General features: G+C 40.2%; 1 protein-coding gene across 1 annotated transcript in view; it reads left to right on the top strand.

The window, feature by feature from the left end:
* THBS2 (thrombospondin 2) overlaps positions 1-18671 on the top strand; it is a 46301-nt gene extending 27630 nt beyond the window's left edge. The window contains exons 15-22 of the mRNA XM_073337960.1: positions 2028-2187; positions 4419-4537; positions 7269-7503; positions 9608-9835; positions 10996-11267; positions 13294-13391; positions 14332-14471; positions 16466-18671. Of these exons, the coding sequence (XP_073194061.1) occupies positions 2028-2187; positions 4419-4537; positions 7269-7503; positions 9608-9835; positions 10996-11267; positions 13294-13391; positions 14332-14471; positions 16466-16473 (1260 nt within the window). The 3' untranslated portion in view covers positions 16474-18671. The remainder of the gene's footprint in view (positions 1-2027; positions 2188-4418; positions 4538-7268; positions 7504-9607; positions 9836-10995; positions 11268-13293; positions 13392-14331; positions 14472-16465) is intronic.
* The last annotated feature ends 1226 nt before the right edge of the window (positions 18672-19897 follow it).

The following is a 19897-nucleotide window of genomic DNA, read 5'->3' as shown; positions in this document are numbered from 1 at the left end:
TCAGAGTTTAAGTCTACCAATTGGCTCTCTGCTGTAGGGCTGTGTAGCATAGGAGTCAGGGTCTACAGCAGTCCCCTGACTACCTGGGCTGTAAGACCTAGTTGCCAGAGTCCCTAGCAATACCCTGGCTCCCAGGGCAGTGATGCCTAGTGGCCAGAGTCCCTAGTAACACCCTGAACCTCGGGGAAGTGAGACCTAGAGGCCAGAGTCAATAGGGTTGGGCCCAGGGGGGTAGCGGCCATGGTAGTGGCTCCACCGGGTCTCAGCCCAAGGCCCTGGTAGTGAGATGTAGGCTTGCCACTTAGTCAGCAGTGAAACATGCTGACTGCTTTAGGGACAATGACTAGTCCCTCCCTGGGCTACTTAGAATCATAGAATATCAGGGTTGGAAGGGACCTCAGGAGGTCATCTAGTCCAACCCCCTGCTCAAAGCAGGACCAATCCCCAACTAAATCATCCCAGCCAGGGCTTTGTCAAGCATGACCTTAAAAACTTTTAAGGAAGGAGATTCCACCACCTCCCTAGGTAACGCATTCCAGTGTTTCACCACCCTCCTAGTGAAAAAGTTTTTCCTAATATCCAACCTAAACCTCCCCCACTGCAACTTGAGACCATTACTCCTTGTTCTGTCATCTGCTACCACTGAGAACAGTCTAGATCCATCCTCTTTGGAACCCTCTTTCAGGCAGTTCCTACTGTGACTCCTGCAGTCCTGGCCTGGGCGTCTGCCTGAGACTCAATGTCTCCGGCTCCCACAGTCTGAGGCTCTAGCAGCTCCTGGGCTGGAGCCTGCAGCATGCATCCTTCCTCTCTGGCGGCTAGCCCAGACTGAGCTGGGCTGCTCCCTCTTATAATGGGGTGCTACACTTCAAGCACGCCCAGTTGGGACATGGGGGTATGGCTTCTCAGCCCACAGTCAGGAGTTAACCCTTCCCTGTCCAGTGTGGGGTGAGTGCACCCCATAACACTCCCTTACAAGAAATAATTAAGGACTGTGTGGATCAGATCTTCAGTTGCATTAGGGCAGCTTTGAACTGTCCTGTCTTCTCTCAATTATCCTTGGGGGGGTACAGCCTGGTGCAGAGCAGAGTAGGATTGCAGGAGGGCAAAGAGGACCTAATGCCCCATTTAAGCCTTCACCCTATCCTGTGCTGTGCTGAGTGCTCTGTGGCATAATCTTAGGGTTTTGGTATATTGACTAGAGCAGGAGCTGGTCCTCTGGTTTAAATCAAAAATGACATTTGATTGCTCTGTCTGCACTGGGGAGAACGTAACAACCAAAGGGGAAAATGAGGTATAGTTTGCTGCGTGCCTTCATGTTCTGGATCTGTATTTGGAAACTTTAAAAAAAAAAGTTTAACAAGCATTTGATCAATAACATTTATTTTGCATGTGCAGTTACAGAAATTATTGCCATCAGTTACATTGTCGAGTTAGGTGACACTGAAGTGAGTATTCTTCTCTCTGTCAGGCACATTTATTTTTTTGTTACCCTATGGCAATATTTGATAAACTAGGACATATTTTGCCTTTCCTTTATATCTTTTCCTCGAACATCCAGAATAGTAAAGTCTGGCTGTTGCATTAAGACAGTAATTTGTCTTCATGGAAAATGCTTGCTCAACAACAAAATTGTGCAAAATATTCTCCAATGACTTCTCTTAAGGTTCTGTGAGATCTAGTCTCCTCTCTACACATGTACGTTGGGCCTCATCCTCCACTGCCTTGCACATTAGGTAGTCATTTACATTTGTATAAAATGGGTGTAATATGCCTACCAATCTGCCTTAGTATTTTGCACCCGCTTCATAGAGGTGTAAATAACAACACAAGGGAAAGGGCTAAGCTCATCAGTGAAAGGTACACTTGTACATCAATTTATATGTCTTAGTTTCATTTTCACTTTTATTTCTGCCTAAGTGGAATACGAGGGACGGGAGGGTGGGGAAATACTTCTTGATACATGAAATAATGTCTCAGGCCAAGCTGTGATTTATATTCTTAAATCCTTTGCTTCTGCTCGCTAGGACAATTGTCCTCTTCTGTTCAACCCCCGTCAGTTTGATTATGACAAGGATGAAGTTGGTGACCGCTGTGATAATTGCCCGTATGTGCACAACCCTGCTCAGATTGACACGGATAATAATGGAGAGGGTGACTCATGTGCTGTGGATATTGATGGTGATGGTATGTTCTTATTCAATAAACCAGACAGCAACTGGTTCAGAATTAGTTACTATTCCAGACCTAATACTTTGCCTTATGGTCAAATGGATGGGCTGGTTGCATTTGTATGTAAGATAAAATCAGTTCCAGCTTATATTTTGCAATCAGAAATATAGGGAAAAAATGGGAAGACCAAGGTCCACCAATCCCCATGCTTTGCATTGAACACAGGACATTGATTATAGACTCATAAGACTTTAAGGGCAGAAGGACCATCAGGATCCTCTTGTCTGACCTCCTGCACATTGCAAGCCACAGGATCTCACCCACCATTCCTGTAATAGGCCCATAACCTCGGCTTGTGTTGCTGAAGTCCTCAAATCTTATGTGAAAATAATGTGAAATGTACTCACGTGAATGTAATAGATCATCCCTGCCCAACATTCTAGATAAATCACACTTCCCCACCCCATTCCAAGACCCTTGCAAATATCCCTCAGAGGAGGGGAAGAATTTCTTCCTGACTCAAAAATAATCAGGATGCAATCAATATGCTACTTTTGTTTCCTGTTTGGATACTAGAGAAAAAAAGATATTGGTTAAGGCAATATCTAGAGGATATTAATCTGGGCCAGGGAAAATCAGAATTGACCTGGATAATCATACAAAGCTCAAACCAATCCAAACTCAAACACCCTCTGAGTTTTGCTTATTTGTACACACCTCTCTAGTCTTGGTTCTGGCCAGAAATGGAAGCAAAAATATTGAAATATCTTTAGAAAGCTTGTTCTTGAAGCATTTCTAACACGGTTGAAACCCAGGAGTGTTAGAAATAGAAGAAGAATGTCTGGTCTTGCATTTGCTTCAGTAATCATGTAACTTTTGGATGCTTATCTGAATTGAACTGCTGAACCTTTTGAAGTTCTCCCATCACTCACAACATCAGATTCTTACTAGAGCTCATGGGATTTCTGCATGTGCAATGAATGGAAATCATAACTCTGTATCTTTGGCTGAGGCTCCATATTTTGACGTTTATATAAAGCTCCAGAAGCCATATAATTGAAGAGATGATCATAGTGTCATCTTCTGGCACTTGTGCCAACACTGTCTTAACTTTTTTTTATCACCATGACAATAATTTTGGAAGGAGAGGACAATTTGTTGCAAAATGAGAAGGAAGGGTGTCTGTTGAATATTTGGCAACGCTGTACAATTAATGATATATATGTTATACTAAGATGAGTTCATTTAGCACTAAAGCATAAACTCATGCAATGCATTGCTATATAGAATTCCTCAGGAATTCCATTGTGATATAGTATTTATTGCAGAACATTACTCAAAAATTCTGGGGAGGTAGTTCCAACTCTAAGCAATAAAACTCCAAGTAATTTAAAATGAAAAAAAAATCCTACTTTTTTAGCAATACACATTTTCTTTAGGTTCACAAATATAAAAGGCCAAATTCTTCAAAGCTCATGCATCCTTACAAAAGCAAAACTTCCATTGAAATATATCTGGGAGTTTTTACATTAGTAAGGAAAGCAGGATTTGGCCCACAGTGTGAAATTACAGTAGAACCTCAGAGTTACGAACACATCAGGAATGGAGGTTGTTCATATGAACAAAACATTATAGTTGTTCTTTCAAAAGGTTACAACTGAACATTGACTTACTACAGCTTTGAAACTTTACTATGCAGAAGAAAAATGCTACCTTTAATCATCTTAATTTAAACGAAACAAGCATAGAAACAGTTTCCTTACCTGTCAAATCTTTTTTTTAACTTTCCCTTTATTTTTTTTTAGTAGTTTACGTTTAACACAGTACAGTACTGTATTTGCTTTTTTAATTTTTAGTCTCTGCTGCTGCCTGATTGCATACTTCCAGTTCTAAATGAGGTGTGTGGTTGACCAGTCATTCGTAACTCTGGGGTTTGTAACTCTGAGGTTCTACTGTACACCCATTCCTCAGTAGCTCTTTCATTTCTTGTTGTGATGTGGTAGTACAATAAAACTGAAGCAGCTTTAATGGAATGTCAAATAAAATGTACCATGAATAAAACTCACATCTGACAGAGGATCAGCAGAGGGCTACGAACCTCTTCAGAGCCACTTAACCCTCAAAATAGGGCTTCAATGGAATTTAAGTAGGGGCCTGACCTCTGCAATGGTATATCTTACTGTATGTGAACCAGCCATGCTAGATTTCTTATCTGCTTCAGTCACATTATTTTTTTACCCTCACAGACATTTTTAATGAACGAGATAACTGTCCATACGTTTACAACACTGACCAGAGAGATACAGATGGGGATGGAGTAGGCGATCATTGTGATAACTGTCCATTGGTGCACAATCCTGATCAGGTAAACACTAAGCCCATTTGTGTGAGGAGCGATGGGTGGGAGGATTTGCTCTTGAAGTGGGAACTCTGAAAGCAACCTTTTAACTGCATGTATTAATGCTGACCTCAGAATAGGAGAGAATGAGAGAGAGAAAATGTTTAAGGAACTAAACTAAATGATGATGATGATTTGCATTAGAGTCAAGCATAGAGACCTCTACCAAAATCAGGGCCCCATTGAGCTAGGCACTGTACAGACACATAGTAAAGGACAGTCCCTGCCTCAGAGAACGTATTGCTTAAATAGACAAGAGGTGGGAGGGGAAAGAGTGACAGAGAGGCTAATTAACTTACCCAAGGTCTCAGATCAGCAACAGAACCAGAAATGGAGTCCAGGTCTCCTGACTCTCAGTCCAGTGCCCTGCCCATTAGACCATCTTGCCTTCCTTTTATGATCTTTAGCTAGCTGCTTGCTCTGTGTGGGTGTGGGAGATACAGTACAGACTCGTTGGGTAAAAGGCCAGGAAGCTCTTTTATTATCACAGGATACAGAATAATTTGAAAAAAGAAAAGGAGTACTTGTGGCACCTTAGAGACTAACCAATTTATTTGAGCATGAGCTTTCGTGAGCTACAGCTCACTTCATCAGATGCATAATTTGAATGATGTGATTTTAAAAGTCTGATATCCCACAAGCCGCCAGTGCAAAATGCAGCCTAAATTCACTTCTGAACTGGAGGGGCCCTTTTCTCCTATCACAGGACGTGAGTAACTGTGATTGATTTCAGTGACAGTAACTCAGACCTGTGGTAGGAGAATCATGCCCCTTCCTTCACAGAAGAGACATAACAATGCGTGGAAAAGAAAAGGCCGTATTTTGCTCATTTTTCATTTCCACATAAAACATAAAGGCCCATTATGGCAATGATGCACTCTGTTTAGTGATAATTCTCTTCTACCTGCAATCCACCCACTTTACATGAAAAGAAAACTGCCCTGGTTGGCAACATAATATATGAACAGCTCTTTTATGGTATTCGTGGTAAATTGCAGGTTCTGGTATGAACTGAAAGCAAAAATTATGAAAAACAGTTTTGCAGGTTTTCAATGATCTAACAACGAATATTGCCTTGGTTCAGGTGAATGCTTTGGAATTTATAATTATGCAAAGTTATTGCACTTAGCTTCACCTCAGGGCTTATAATAACTAAACTTCATTGAGCCCAATAGCAGCCACTCATACCTTAAGAACCTTGTCTGGGCAAGACAGTTCATATGAGAGCTACACAGCTTGCACAAAGAAAAGGAGGACTTGTGGCACCTTAGAGACTAACCAATTTATTTGAGCATGAGCTTTCGTGAGCTACAGCTCACTTCATCGGATGCATACCGTGGAAACTGCAGCAGACTTTATATATACACAGAGAATATGAAACAATACCTCCTCCCACCCCACTGTCCTGCTGGTAATAGCTTATCTAAAGTGATCATCAGGTCACTAAAGATAATCTAAAGTGATCAACAGCTTGCACAGACTTCAATAATATGAGGTAACACACTCTCATGAGGGACTGTCGGGCCAGCTGAAATGCAAGCAAAAAATAGATGCATATATGATATCATGCAATGTTAATTATGTTCCAGGGAAGAATTTTATCACATTGCACTATGTTTTATTAAATAATTACATCAGATTTTTGTCCTGCCATGTATCTAATGAATACTCTAGTGTCCATCCCAGATTTCTAAATTGTATAACAGTTGCAGTCAAACCCCAAACAGCTGGCTTTAAGACTGAAAAGTTAGATCTGAATTGTCCATCCTTCTTTGGACCTTTAACATTTTATACATATAAAAAAACCTCTCCTCTTCAATGTAGGCATTAAACTTCCTTATATGTGAAAAACAACAGCCCTGATTTTCAGGTCTGGCTAAGTGCCACTCCGTGCAGAGCTTGAGGGATTGGGGCAAAGATGTCTTTAACCCCACATTTTCACTCCCTGTGCCATTTGGAGAATAATTTGGCTCCCACTGCAAGTTAGAGCAGCCTTAGGTCTGCTTTGAACTTCACTTGGCTTTCCATGGCTCCAAGGGCTCTACGTGGCAACAAAAATTGCCAGAATGCAGTGGCACTCCAGGCAAACCTCCTACCTTGGCCACATCCCTGGCATGACCTTTATGACTCTATGGGTATGTCTACGCTGCATTTAAAACTCCTCAGCTGGCCCATGCCCTGTGAGGGTTCTCGAACCCGGACTTCAGCCTGAGCCCAAACATCTACATCGCAGTTGAACAGCCCCTTAGCCCAAACCCCGCAAGCCTGAGTCAGCTGGCATGGGCTAGTTGTGGGTTTTTATTTGCGGTGTAGACATACCCTATGATGCACAGAGAACTCCTTTACATCAGGGTTATTTCCTGTGGGCTAGATCTGACCAAGGTTCAGCAGTGTAAAGGGGATGTATCAGACCTGTGAGTTAGGACCAGTAGGTTCCAACCAACAAACGTAAACTAGGAGCCATGTCGGAAAATGTTTGCCCGAGTTTCAGTAAGGTCTTCATTAACATTCCTCATATTAGAGTGAAAAAAATTGAAATTTTATTACATTTCTACTTCATAGAAATTTGTCACCACCATATAGGAACTCTTCGGGAAGTTACTGGAAGAGAAATGTAGAGAATAAGGAAACATGTCATCTCAATTTTGTGCTTTGTAACAATCAAGAGGCTAATGTTGTTGCCTGTTTTTTTCTGTAGACTGACATAGATAATGACCTGGTTGGTGACCAGTGTGACAACAATGAGGACATAGATGAAGATGGTCACCAGAACAACCAAGATAACTGCCCCTACATCCCCAATTCTAACCAGGCTGACCATGATAAGGATGGCAAAGGGGATGCATGTGATTCCGATGATGACAATGATGGTGTTCCTGATGACAGGGACAATTGTCGGCTCATGTTCAACCCTGACCAAAAGGACTCTGATGGTAAGAACCAAGTAGTGTGGGTTTGATTCAGTTCTAAGTACATGAAGAACTGGTGCATGCATAGACTAATGCCGAGGATATTTTTTCCCATGGATAAAAGAAATAAGACATTTCAGACCAAATTGAACTTGAGGTAACAGGCCTGATATCACTGACCTCAGTGAATTTGCTCCTGCTTATGCCATGTCTGAACTTGGAGCACTGTATTAAGGCATCAAACTAGAACTTGTCAAACATATAATATAGTTTTGATTAAAAAAACATTTTCTGGGAAAATGTTTTTTCCTTTTCAAATGTTAATTTTTGATGCAATATTAAACTAGATTTTTTTTAATTTAAAAAACTGTTTTGGGTTTTGAAAACCAACACAACTGAAAAATTTTGGTATTCAGCTTCAGTTTTTTATTGAAAGAATCAAAATATTCCATAACATTTTAAACAAATGAAAAATATTCATTTATTTGTAAATATGTATGGAAAATATTTGCCATTTTTCAACCAACTCTACTAAAAACTGTTTCACAGAGGAAGCACTTTAGGTATGTGTTGATCATGTGCACCATACACTTGCATAAATGGATGCAGTATTTTTCTTCATTTCTTTTCCTGAATTGTTGTGCTGTAGTCTAGGTCACTGTTAAATAGGTGTAATGGTCTACCATGTAAATGGTTGCAGTTCAGTGGTTAATGACGTGCTACCTATATATATATATATATAATATGTATATATGTTTTATATGTTATATAATACAATTTGTGATCCTTTAAGATAAAAACTGAGATATACTTTTGATATATCTTTGAGTAATGACCCACAAAATAAATACATATGAGATATTTCCTAGTTACACGAGTGTATATGAAATTGCTGGAGTTCTTCCACATTGATGCTGGTGTAACTGAAAGCAAAATTTAGTTCATATGTTCATAGTGAGGATACATTTACAGTGGACCAGTTCTCGATTGGTGCTCTGGTTACTTTGCGCTGTATAGCTGGTAGTTATAGCCCCCTGAGGATTCTATCTGCACTGGGAAGTCCTTGGGTGATATAGAACAGTGATAGCAGTTCCCACACCTCCTCTCCTCCCAGTATCCTGGTGTAAAGGGCCATGGCTAGGATAAAGAGGGAATGACTTACACAAGTCTGTGCCCTGCCAATCTCTGTAGTGGCCCTATAGCCCTTGGGCTGCTCTAACTTCTATCAGGACCTCTGTAGTCCAAGGGTGATCTGGGGATTTGGGCAGTATAGTTCCATTAAAGCCAGCTTTTGCTCCTCCTGGTCTTGTGCCAAGCACAGCTCAGCCGGGCTATGGAGGTCTAGGCCAGTGTGTGTGTGAATGCACTTCTGTGAAGACTATCCCACAGAATCAATAGTACAGGTTGACTTGCTCATCATCATCATCATCAACGGCAGAATAAATCTTGTTCAACTTTGGCAAAAGCCAGACTATAACTAAAACCAAAAGATGTTCATGTGAGCCACACAATTTTAAGTTGCAGATGTGGATAGAGTTTGTGGACGACATGGCTTGTTGGACAAATGCTTTCAATATCGTTTGAAACAAAATCAACTCTGTCAGCAGTCAGGACCACTGGGAACTTCAGCAACATATGCACTGAATAATTAAAATCCTCATATAGATTCAAGAATTGCTTCTTTGATATTGGCAAAGGGAATAAAGTTGGAAATGCATAGTTTTTTATCTTAAATGTTAAGATAAACAAGTGCAGGAGTGCACAGCTGGTCAGAATTTGGAGTTCTACTTGGCTGTCAGACAGTGGAATGTGGAACCATTTTCCCACCAAGTTGAACTGCAGAAAGTCTTTGATTTGTTTCCTGAGGTTCATTCTCCTTCTTCCCGTCAGAAAGCCTGTGCTTGAAGAATACAATGGTGATCAAGTGCACTAAAGACATTTTACGTCTGCATCTGCATTTTACGTCTGCAACAAGTCCTTGTTGGTGGCAGGATGGCACACTACATAGGCTACTGGTCTCTTCCAGTGTAGTAATTCCTATGTGAACAGCTGTTGACTTATATAAATAGAGAAGGAGAGAGGTACACAATGCTAACAATTTTTGCCTGTGTATGTGTTCTGCTTGTAGGTGATGGCAGAGGTGATATCTGCAAAGACGATTTTGACAATGACAGTGTCCCAGATATTTATGACGTGTGCCCCGAAAATATTGACATCAGTGAAACTGACTTCAGAAAATTCCAGATGGTCCCCCTGGATCCAAAGGGAACAGCTCAAATTGACCCCAACTGGGTTATTCGCCACCAGGGTAAAGAACTGGTGCAGACTGCCAACTCTGATCCTGGCATAGCAGTAGGTGAGTATCAAAAGAGAAAAGAATTATCTGGATTCTTTGGAACAGTGCTGGCTGAAACACATACAGAATAATACACAGCCCCAGACCTTAGGATAGATATAGTGCTGTTTATCTTCAAAGCACTTTACTTTAGCTACAGCACTCTCTTCAACACTCCATTAGGTAGGTAAGTATAATTATTCCCATTTTACCGATAGGGAAAATGAGACAGAGGGTTTAAAATACAGAGTCAGTGTCGGAGCTGGGATTAGGACTTTGAATTTTTCATAGTGACCTGAGTGTTCAAGCTGCTAGACCACACTTCTATTATACTTGGTGTAGCACATCAAACAACTGCATAGTCTTGTTTCTCTTTTCATATAGAAGCCCAACATAGCATGGATTGGTTCATTTACTCAAACGGGAGTATATATCCTGAGTGTCTGAGAGTACCTGCGTGTATATACCTGTCAGAGTTTTTTCCTGTTGCTGTTAGCACAACTCTCTGCTCAGCTGATGAAGAAAAAGCATTCTGTATTGAGGTTGCATATGAGAGAAAAGCCTGTTGAGCTACTTGATTCCATTTCATTTTGGAATGTCAGCTGCTATATGTTAGACCTACCTACAATAACCCCCACATGCATTTTTATAGAGTTAATTCTGATAGGTAAGAGGGAGCATAGCTGTTTCACTGATCTGAATAAATCAGGACTGAGGCAGGCTTGCAAACATACAACACATTAGTTTTTCTTCCTGCCAAATGCTTCCTCCTTGCTCCCAATTGGTACAGTAAGGGATCCTAATGTAAGACACTATAAATCTTAGTTTTTTGTTTAAAAGGGCTATCAAGTCATGTTGTTTCTGTAACAGTGGTATTACAAAAGGGAAAGGGACAGAGAAATGCAAGAGTACTCAGAAACAAAGGTACAAAGAGAGGATGATATCATCTTATCCTCATCCCGGTTTAAGGAATGAGACAGAACAGATATATAAGTACTATATAAACAGTACATATGAGTTCATTCTCTCTCTCAACCCTCCCCCCCCCACAAAAAGACCCCCACACCAAACAAACTAGAAAGCCCAAAGCAACAGAAATGGTATAACAGTCTGCTTTCAAGCATTCTGAATTTGCAACACATGGAGGAACTGAATATCTTGCACATTTAATCCCCTACCAGGTTTTGATGAGTTCACCTCTGTTGACTTCAGTGGCACATTCTACGTTAACACAGACCGTGATGACGATTATGCCGGGTTTGTGTTTGGTTATCAGTCCAGCAGTCGATTTTATGTCCTGATGTGGAAGCAAGTCACACAGACCTACTGGGAGGACAAGCCCACCAGGGCTTATGGTTATTCAGGGGTATCACTCAAAGTAGTGAACTCTACGACTGGCACTGGTGAGCACTTGAGAAATGCTCTCTGGCACACTGGAAACACACCTGGACAGGTAAGAGAATCAAGTCTTCATACCATTGAGGAGTGACCAATATTGTAAAAAGGGGGCTGACACAAAAAACGGTTACCAATTAAAAAAGGGCATTGAGGCTCAGTATGCCAATAAGAGTAGGGAAAATGGTAAATTACTTTTCAATATTATTTTAATTTTTGGATAAAATTGCCAGTCTTTTTAGGTGGTTTTGTTCTGATTTATTTGTACTGTTTTCACAGTAATGCAAAATATACATAGATAAAAGAGAATATGCAAAGTAGTTAAAAAGAACCTGCAAAATCAAAGGACAAGGAGTACAGGTCATTCTTCCAGGTTGGAGATAGTATTGTTGTTACACTACTTCTAAAAGCCCTTCATGGGCTTTATTCTCTTCAGATGGGTGTTTAAACACCCACCTTTGGGGCATCACATATATCTGATGTTTATATTTCTGAACGTGGCTGTGTTCAGCAAGTTTGCCGCAAACTCCCATGTAGATCCGGATCTTGCAATAACTTCACACGGTGGCCCTTGTGACCCTAAGGAAGTCCATTGAAGTCAGTGGGGCACTGCACAAGCACAGGGATCCAACTGCATACAGTTAATTCCAGGGTCTGGGCCTTCCTGGAGAGTTTTATTGTGCCAGAGATCTGAAACAATGTACAATAAATATTGGGCCAGTCTTGCAGTAGCCCGTACTCAGCTGATTAGTCCCATTTCTTTCAATGTAGCTACTCACATAGGTAAGTGTAGCAGGATCAGTTCTGTAGGGTGAATGTTGTGTGAGAGTGTGTGTGTGTCTGAACATGTACAGAACTCAAAGATAAAATATATTCCCAGGTCTCCACTCACCTTTACCTTCCTTGCACTTTTTCATCAATTATCAACATTTTCATCAAGTGATCTGGAAATAAATATAAAATTACTGCTGATAAAATTTTTGGATGACACAAAGCTTGCCAGAGAGGTAAATAATGATGAAGATATGCCAGTCATATAGCGTGATCTAGATCACTGGATAAGCTGGGCACATTACAAACAAAATCTTGGCCATACCTACAGAATGGCAACTGTATCCTGGGAAGCAGTGATTCTGAAAAAGATGTAGGGCTCAGAGTGGACAAGCAACTGAACGTGAGCTCTTAGTGTGATGCTGTGACAAAAAGAGCTCATGTGCTCCTTGGATGTATAAACAGGGGAATACCGAGTAGGAGGAGGGAGGTTACATCCATATGCAGCATTGGTGAGACCCGTTCTGGAATGCTGCATCCAGTTCTAGTGCCCATATTTTAAAAAGGATACTAAAAAATTAGAGAGGGTGAAGTAAAGAGCCAAAAAATGCTTTGAGTAATAAATAAAATGCCTTGCAGGGAGAGACTAAAAAAGCTCAATCTGTTTAATTTATCCAAGAGAAGACTAAGAGGTGACTTGATTACAGTGTCTAATACCTTCCTGGGGAAGGTGTGTGTGTGTGTGTGGGGAGGGGGGAATTCTATGCACTAAACGATTCTTTAATCTAGCAGAGAGAGGCCTAACAAGAACCAATGGCTTGAAGTTGAAGCCAAACAAATTCAAATTAGAAATTAGGTATAATTTTTTTTACATTGAGGGTGGAACAAACTAGCAAGGTAAGTGGTGGATTCTCCATCTCTAATATCTTCACATTTTTCTGGAAAGATATTCTTTAGCAGAGGATATTCTTTAACACAAGTTATTGGGCTCAATACAGAGGTAACTGGTTGAAATTTTATGGCCTGGGATATACAGGAGGTCAAACTAGAAGATCTAATTGTCCCTTCTGGCCTTAAACTCTATGAATCTATGAATTAATCTACTTGTTTGAGGGTAACTGATGTATAACTGAAGATGGCAATTTTCATGTGACTTAATATAGGTGATCAGAGTGTGGGGGGAATGTAGTTCAGTGTCACTAAATTTTAAAGTGATTTTTAGTTTGATGATACAAAGAAAATAAGCTGTGATCAGATATCCAGTTGCTTTAGTACAAACTGTTTCTAACGAAGCATTTGTATTCCTATTGTAGGTACGTACCTTGTGGCATGACCCCAAGAATGTTGGCTGGAAAGATTATACTGCCTACAGGTGGCAGTTGATTCACAGGCCTAAAACAGGATTAATAAAGTAAGAAGTGTTTCAGTGCCTACAGATTTCCTAGTAATATAGCTTTCGCTTCGAATGAAGTAGTGGCTTTTAATGGTTTGTTTGTTAATTCCAGTGCTGCTGATTCATTCATGGCAGAGTGTCTCTCTATTTTTGGAACATTTTATTAGATTTTAAATAACTTCTCTCTCTCTCCTCACACACACATCATATGTGTTCAATTTCATTCGGACTGTTCAGTATTTACATAAACTAAATATTATTAAATAAAATATCTTGAATTCTTACTAAATAATGTATAGAAAGATACTCCTGTTATGGGCAGGTTATATCACAGTTGCACACTCACTATGGTGTTTCTTGCACTTTCCTCTGAAGCAGCTGGTACTGGCCACTATCAGACAGGATACTGCTCTAGTGGGCCCATTGCCCTAATCTAATGTGGCAGGTTATACGGTCCTTGTCCATGAAGCTCCTTCATCCTACTGGGAATTCTAATAGAAAAAAGAAAAATTAGATAGGTTTTTGAATAGTCATTAAAGTATATTTATTTGTGAGGAGGTAACAGACTTACTGTGAGTCAATTATGTGTATATTTCTCAAGCTAACCTCTGAGCATAAAGAGGCTTGTGGCTAATCAACATTAAGAACGTAACACTCCTTCTTTACAGTCCAGAAGACATAGCTGTAATAACACAAGGATTTGGGAAATTCTTTGCAGATGATGTTCATAAAATTACTCATGGAACAGCACCAGGGCTTCCAATAAATGGGCTATGACTACCAGCCAGACTCGGGGGAGGTACAACAGAGGAATGACCCATGTAATGAAGTTGTACTACACGGCATCTAGCATTAGAATTCAACATCATATCATCATCTGACAGCTGTTATTACATGTCCAATCTTGGAATGTTCTGTTGATTCAAGATACTAACCCAAAATATGTCTTTCTTTCCAGAGTTTTAGTATATGAAGGAAAACAGGTCATGGTAGACTCTGGACCAATCTATGATAAGACCTATGCTGGTGGACGATTAGGTCTTTTTGTCTTCTCTCAAGAAATGGTCTACTTCTCTGACCTCAAATATGAATGCAGAGGTTAGTTTTTCAGTGAACTAGGCAATTATGAAAGTTTTACTTATGCCTCAATTACTTCAGTCTCCCAGATAAACAGAACTATTTGAAAGAGGCCAGTGCACATAAAATGTATGCACTAGGGCAGTGGTTTTCAAACCGTGGGTCGCGACCCAGAACTGGGTCAGAGCATGTAAGGCTCTGGGTTGTGGTGGCTCTGGTCAGCACTGCTGACTAGGCCGTTAGAAGTCCCACCGGTAGTGCTGCCTGGCTGAGGCAGGCTAGTCCCTACCTTTTCTGACACTGCGCTGCACCCCAGGAGTGGCCAGCTGCAGGTCCGGCTCCTAGACGGGGGGTTCCACTGGGCTCCATGCGCTGCCCCCACCCCGAGCACCGGCTCCACATTCCCATTATCCAGCAAACGGCCAAAGGGAGCTGAGGGGGGCAGTGCCTGCAGGCGAGAGCCGCACAGAGCCGCTTGCATGCCTCCACCTAGGAGCCAGACCTGCTGCTGGCTGCTTCCGGGGTGCAGCGTGGTCCTCAATGCCAGGACAGGCAGGAAGCCTGCCTCTGCACCCCCGTTGTGCTGCTGACTGGGAGCCGCCCAAGGTAAGCCCGTGTCCCAATCCCCTTCTCCAGCCCTGAGCCCCCCGCAAACCCAGAGCCCCTACTGTATCCCAGACCCTGCACCCCCAGCCCAGAGCCCTGACCTCTTCCTGCACCCCAACCCCCTGCTGCAGCACAGAGCCCCCTCCCACACCCTGAACCCCTCATTCCCGGCCCCACCCCATAGCCCTCACCCCCACACCCCTACCCTCCACCCCAGCTCTGAGCCCCTCCCACACCCTACACCGCAAACCCTTCATCCCCAGCTCCATTGCATCTCTGGCATCAACAATTTTCTTCAACTGGGTCTCCAGAAAAAAAGTTTGAAAACCACTGCACTAGGGAGAAATGATGGAAATAGAAAGTATCTTCCAGTTGTTGAATGGAATCCTTAATCCGTCAATCATTCTGAAATAACTCAATCAATTGTTAACTATGAATGAAACAAGAGGGAGTTTATTTTGAGTTGATCAACGTGCTGTCCTGAAACATAGACTTAAGCCATGTGCTTAACTGCTTTCCCGAATCAGGGCATGACTGTATAACATATAGCAATAGTCCTGATAAGTTTCAGCCAGAAGACATGTTCCAAAGCCGGAAGGGACCACAGCATAATTTAGATACTGATTCATTAAAATAGCTTGGATCCCACTAGTCTTAATGTAAATCTGAATAACGACAAACACATGCTTAATACAATCAGCCTGGAAAAAGAAGATGGAATTATCTGAGGGAGATATTTGTTTGGAACTGTGTGTGCATACCCAGCGCATTAGTGCGTGTTGCATGTGTGATGGTTACCTTCATGTCTGACACACAAGGACTGAAGCAGGGAATCTCTAGAGCTAAAAGTATGAACTGCTACAGCTTGAGCTAAAGAGCCAATGTTACCTAGCTGGGAGAAGTAACAACTCATATCCTCTGTTGATCAGAGCAGGACTTGTAACGTATTCAGCAGTGGGTTACTCATGCACTTGCACATTTATGGATAGCCCTTCTTTAAGGAGGCATTAAGGATTCAGCGGATATTTTCAATTATCATTTTATGGAAGTGTAGGACTGGAGGGGACCTCAATAGGTCATCTTGCCCCTGGACTCAAGGCAGGACTAAGTAAGAACGAGACCATTCCTCACAGGTGTTTGCCTAACCTATTCTTAAAAACCTTCAAATATGGTGATTCATGCATTCTCCAATTTTTTTTTAAAATATAATGAAACCATCCACAATGTTTTAAATAGTACTATATTTTCACATTTATAAGAAAATGAATTCAGAACAGGAAAAGTTATCTTTGTATTACTCAGGCTGCTTCCCTTTACTGTAGCACATTTAAGCTCTTGTTCCATTTTTACTGGATTCCGAACCAAATATGCTTCTGCACCAATTAATATTGGTTTCTCTTTTGCTTTAGATTTCTGAGCTATGGTTGCTGCATTACCAGCAAAGTACTGTAGATGCTGTGCAACCTAGACACCTCAGTACATCCTGGTACTCCCAACATCTCTTTCTGTGTACCTCCTCCTCCTCCAGCCTTCTGTTCAACTGACTTTGTACCTCCCTGCTGCCAAGAGTGCTCAGCCAATCCTACGCTCAAGTGCCTTCTGAAAACGAGGACTAATGGGACCTAAATGTGAGCGTCCAACCCACCACTGAAGCAAAAGCAGATTGATACATTAGAACATTTTTGTAGAGTGAAAACTTAGCAAGACTTGTTTGTTTTTTTACAAAGGAATGACGTTTACATATAAAGTGTAATTACTTAATGTATTTATATATATATGGAGAAAAAGGGGATGAGTATCATCCATTGTCTTAAACAAGTGGGGAAAAAAAGTGTAAAAAACACTTTTTTATGCCTAGGGTTGACACTTCCCTTGCTCCGATCAGGGCTGGACCTCAGTAACACAAAACCTCTGAGCCTAATTTCGGTAAAATAACAAAGGGACAACACCAACAATATCTAGCCTAATAATGAAGAAGCCATTGGAGAATAAAGTGAAGGCCACATAATATGAAGATGGCTTGATGCAAAAAGATCTTTCAGCTGATAAAGATGCTTTTACTAACTCTTTCAAAAATACCTTTTAAGATTAGAAGTTGCTGAAACTTCAGATTTTTAGTTTCTAATAATGTCTCACTAGAAATAACAATGCATGTTATTTGTATGGACTTAAATCAGGACAAATACAATTGAACCAGAACTTAAACATCAATATAAGAAAGCATAACAATTCAGTTAAGCACTTAAGGCCATCCACTGTGGCTTTTATAAAATGGTTTCCAGTTGGCCAGTGTACATCTTATTTTGCATTTCCTCTTCATAAACATATTTCACGACCATCTGGAACAAGTTGAACCTGCATCACTTTCCCATCTCTGCTGCAAAAAGCACTTTGACATACTGAATCCTGATCTAGAGTTATGAAAAGGTAGCCACGCTACCATTACCTAATTTGGTAATTCAGAAATTAAGGTTCCAGTTATAAATATTTTGTTAATATTTCTCATGATTACACATACTGCTACCTTCTCTGATAATTTATTTTTAAAGCATGTCATACAGTGCATTAGTAATGCATTAACAAATAATGCTAGAACAATCTGTTAAAGCGTATCACACCATGAAGCTATCATTGTAGCAATGTACACACTTGTTTAAACATGCGGTTTTATGTCATGACAATCCAGCATTCTCTAAAGTAGCACATGATTAAATAAATAATAATGAGGAATTTATAAATGGAACCTTAATATATATACTGTTATCCTAATTTTAGTATTTTGTATTGTTACCTATGTCTGCTGTATATAGAACTGTTTTATTTTTTAAATAATGCTGAAGGGATACCAGTGTTTATTCTAACCAGATACAACAGTTATTCAGTTATACAATAGTATGCAAGTATTTAACACTTTTTTGTTTTGTTTAAGATGTATGAGCTTTGTTCACAAAAAAAAAAAAAACTCATGCTGGTGTAATTTTAATCACAGATGAGGTTTACTAAGGGAATAATACAGTATCTCTTGCCTTATCATAGGGCATGGTGAGCCAAATGTTGACTCAGCTCTTTTTTTCCTTTTAAATAGATTTTACTGCTATATTCATTAGAAAGAATTCAGTTGCACATTTTACAGTCTCTTCATATGAACAAACCCTTTAAAAAATCCTCCTTATGAGGTTTTTTGAATTTGTTGCAATTCATATTTTGTTGTTTCAAATTGTATCCCCAAGTCCCAGTGAGAAAGTGGGGAGACTTCATTAAATGTAATGATTGTGATGGACATGTAGGGTTTTTTGGTTTGGTTTTGTGAAAGCAAGACATCAGTGTGGGGATGAAGATGTTAATATTTAGATTGTACCATAATTTTCCTATTCTATGTAAATTATTTATGAAGATTTTCTTTTTTCTTTTCCTTTTTTCTTTGCGCGTGTGTGTGTGCCTGTGAGAGAGAAAAGGAGGGAGAGAATGAGATCAATGAAACTTCACTTTGTTTTGCCAAAGATTGTAAATAATTATTTATTTGTTTACACAGTCAAAATTCACCATTTAACATCCTGCTTCATTTAGTTAGATCATTTTTTATATTTTAACAATTAATGATAGGAAATAAACTGTAAAAAGGTTTTATAAAAAAAATCTCTTTACCTTTTTTATAGTTAAAAATGTTTCTTAAAAAAGAAAGAAAGAAAGTGCTACCATGCCCTGAAACTCTCTGGTATCTAAACAAACCTGTTGCTTGGTTAAAAATCATTTCATAGTCAAACAGATCTGCTGGTTAGTTACAAATCATTGAGTATATTTTAAGGATGTAACAGCAGGCTTCCTGGGCTCATTGACAGGAGCCATAATTCCATTTGAGCCATTTAATCTCTTGGTGAACCACCCAAAGTTGTTTTATTTCTAACACTATAATTGAGAAATTCACTCCTGCTTCTTGTCATTGCCAGACAAATGCACAGGTTTCTGCACTGGATCTTGGCCAGCGTAATTGAACAGATGTATAGGCTGATCCTATAATCCTTACTCCCACACACACTATTGAAGTCAGTGGGATATATTAGTGTGAATAAAGATTACCCACACAATCAACGGTTTCAGGAATGAGCACAAAAAATGAGAAAAAATTCTCAAAACAACACAACAATGCTTTGCCAGACGATGAGCTGCAATCATTTGGAGATGGGGGCAGGTGAATTGTTTTAGAGAAAACAAGAACACCCATCATGCCAAAACTTCGCACACTTTGCGAAATGAACCTGAACCAAACCTTTCTTTAAATTTCTGAATAGGCTTGCACACCCCCAACTTTAATTTTCATGTGCCTTTCCAATTTGGTGTTCCAATGGGGATAGGAAACAAAAGGTTTTTTGGGTGACACTTCTAGATAGGATCTGAAGTACGAGAAACGTCACACAAGAAAGCCATAGAATCTTTTGATTAAACCCCCCAAATCTTTTGAAAGCATATCTGAACTGATTCCGATCTCCAGGCTTGTGGAGAGTTATCTGTCTCTAGCTTTGACTGCCGTTTGGGCTGCAGAGGCAAAGGCTTCTTTTGGTATACTGTGGCACATAGCCTCGGAGAAAGGAAAAGTCTAATAACAGCATGGCAAAAATACAGGGTCTCTGAAGAAAATAGGGATGAAAATGCCTGAATAGAAGGTACTGCTCCCAGTTAATGCGTTCATATAAAACAATAACATACTCTGACCTTTCTTCATACGTCTAGCTAAATTAGAATTGAGGATCTTGAAGTTCAGAAACATTTGGTTAACGTTTGAAAAAAAAAAGCAATTTAATTTTTGCAGCCTCTGAACTTCTTTCTTCAAGATGGAAATGGAA

The sequence above is a fragment of the Lepidochelys kempii genome, chromosome 3, assembly GCF_965140265.1.
Source record: "Lepidochelys kempii isolate rLepKem1 chromosome 3, rLepKem1.hap2, whole genome shotgun sequence".
Classification (NCBI taxonomy): Eukaryota; Metazoa; Chordata; order Testudines; family Cheloniidae; genus Lepidochelys; species Lepidochelys kempii.
Note: the sequence above shows the minus strand (reverse complement) of the source record. Positions and strands in the feature narration are given on the sequence as shown.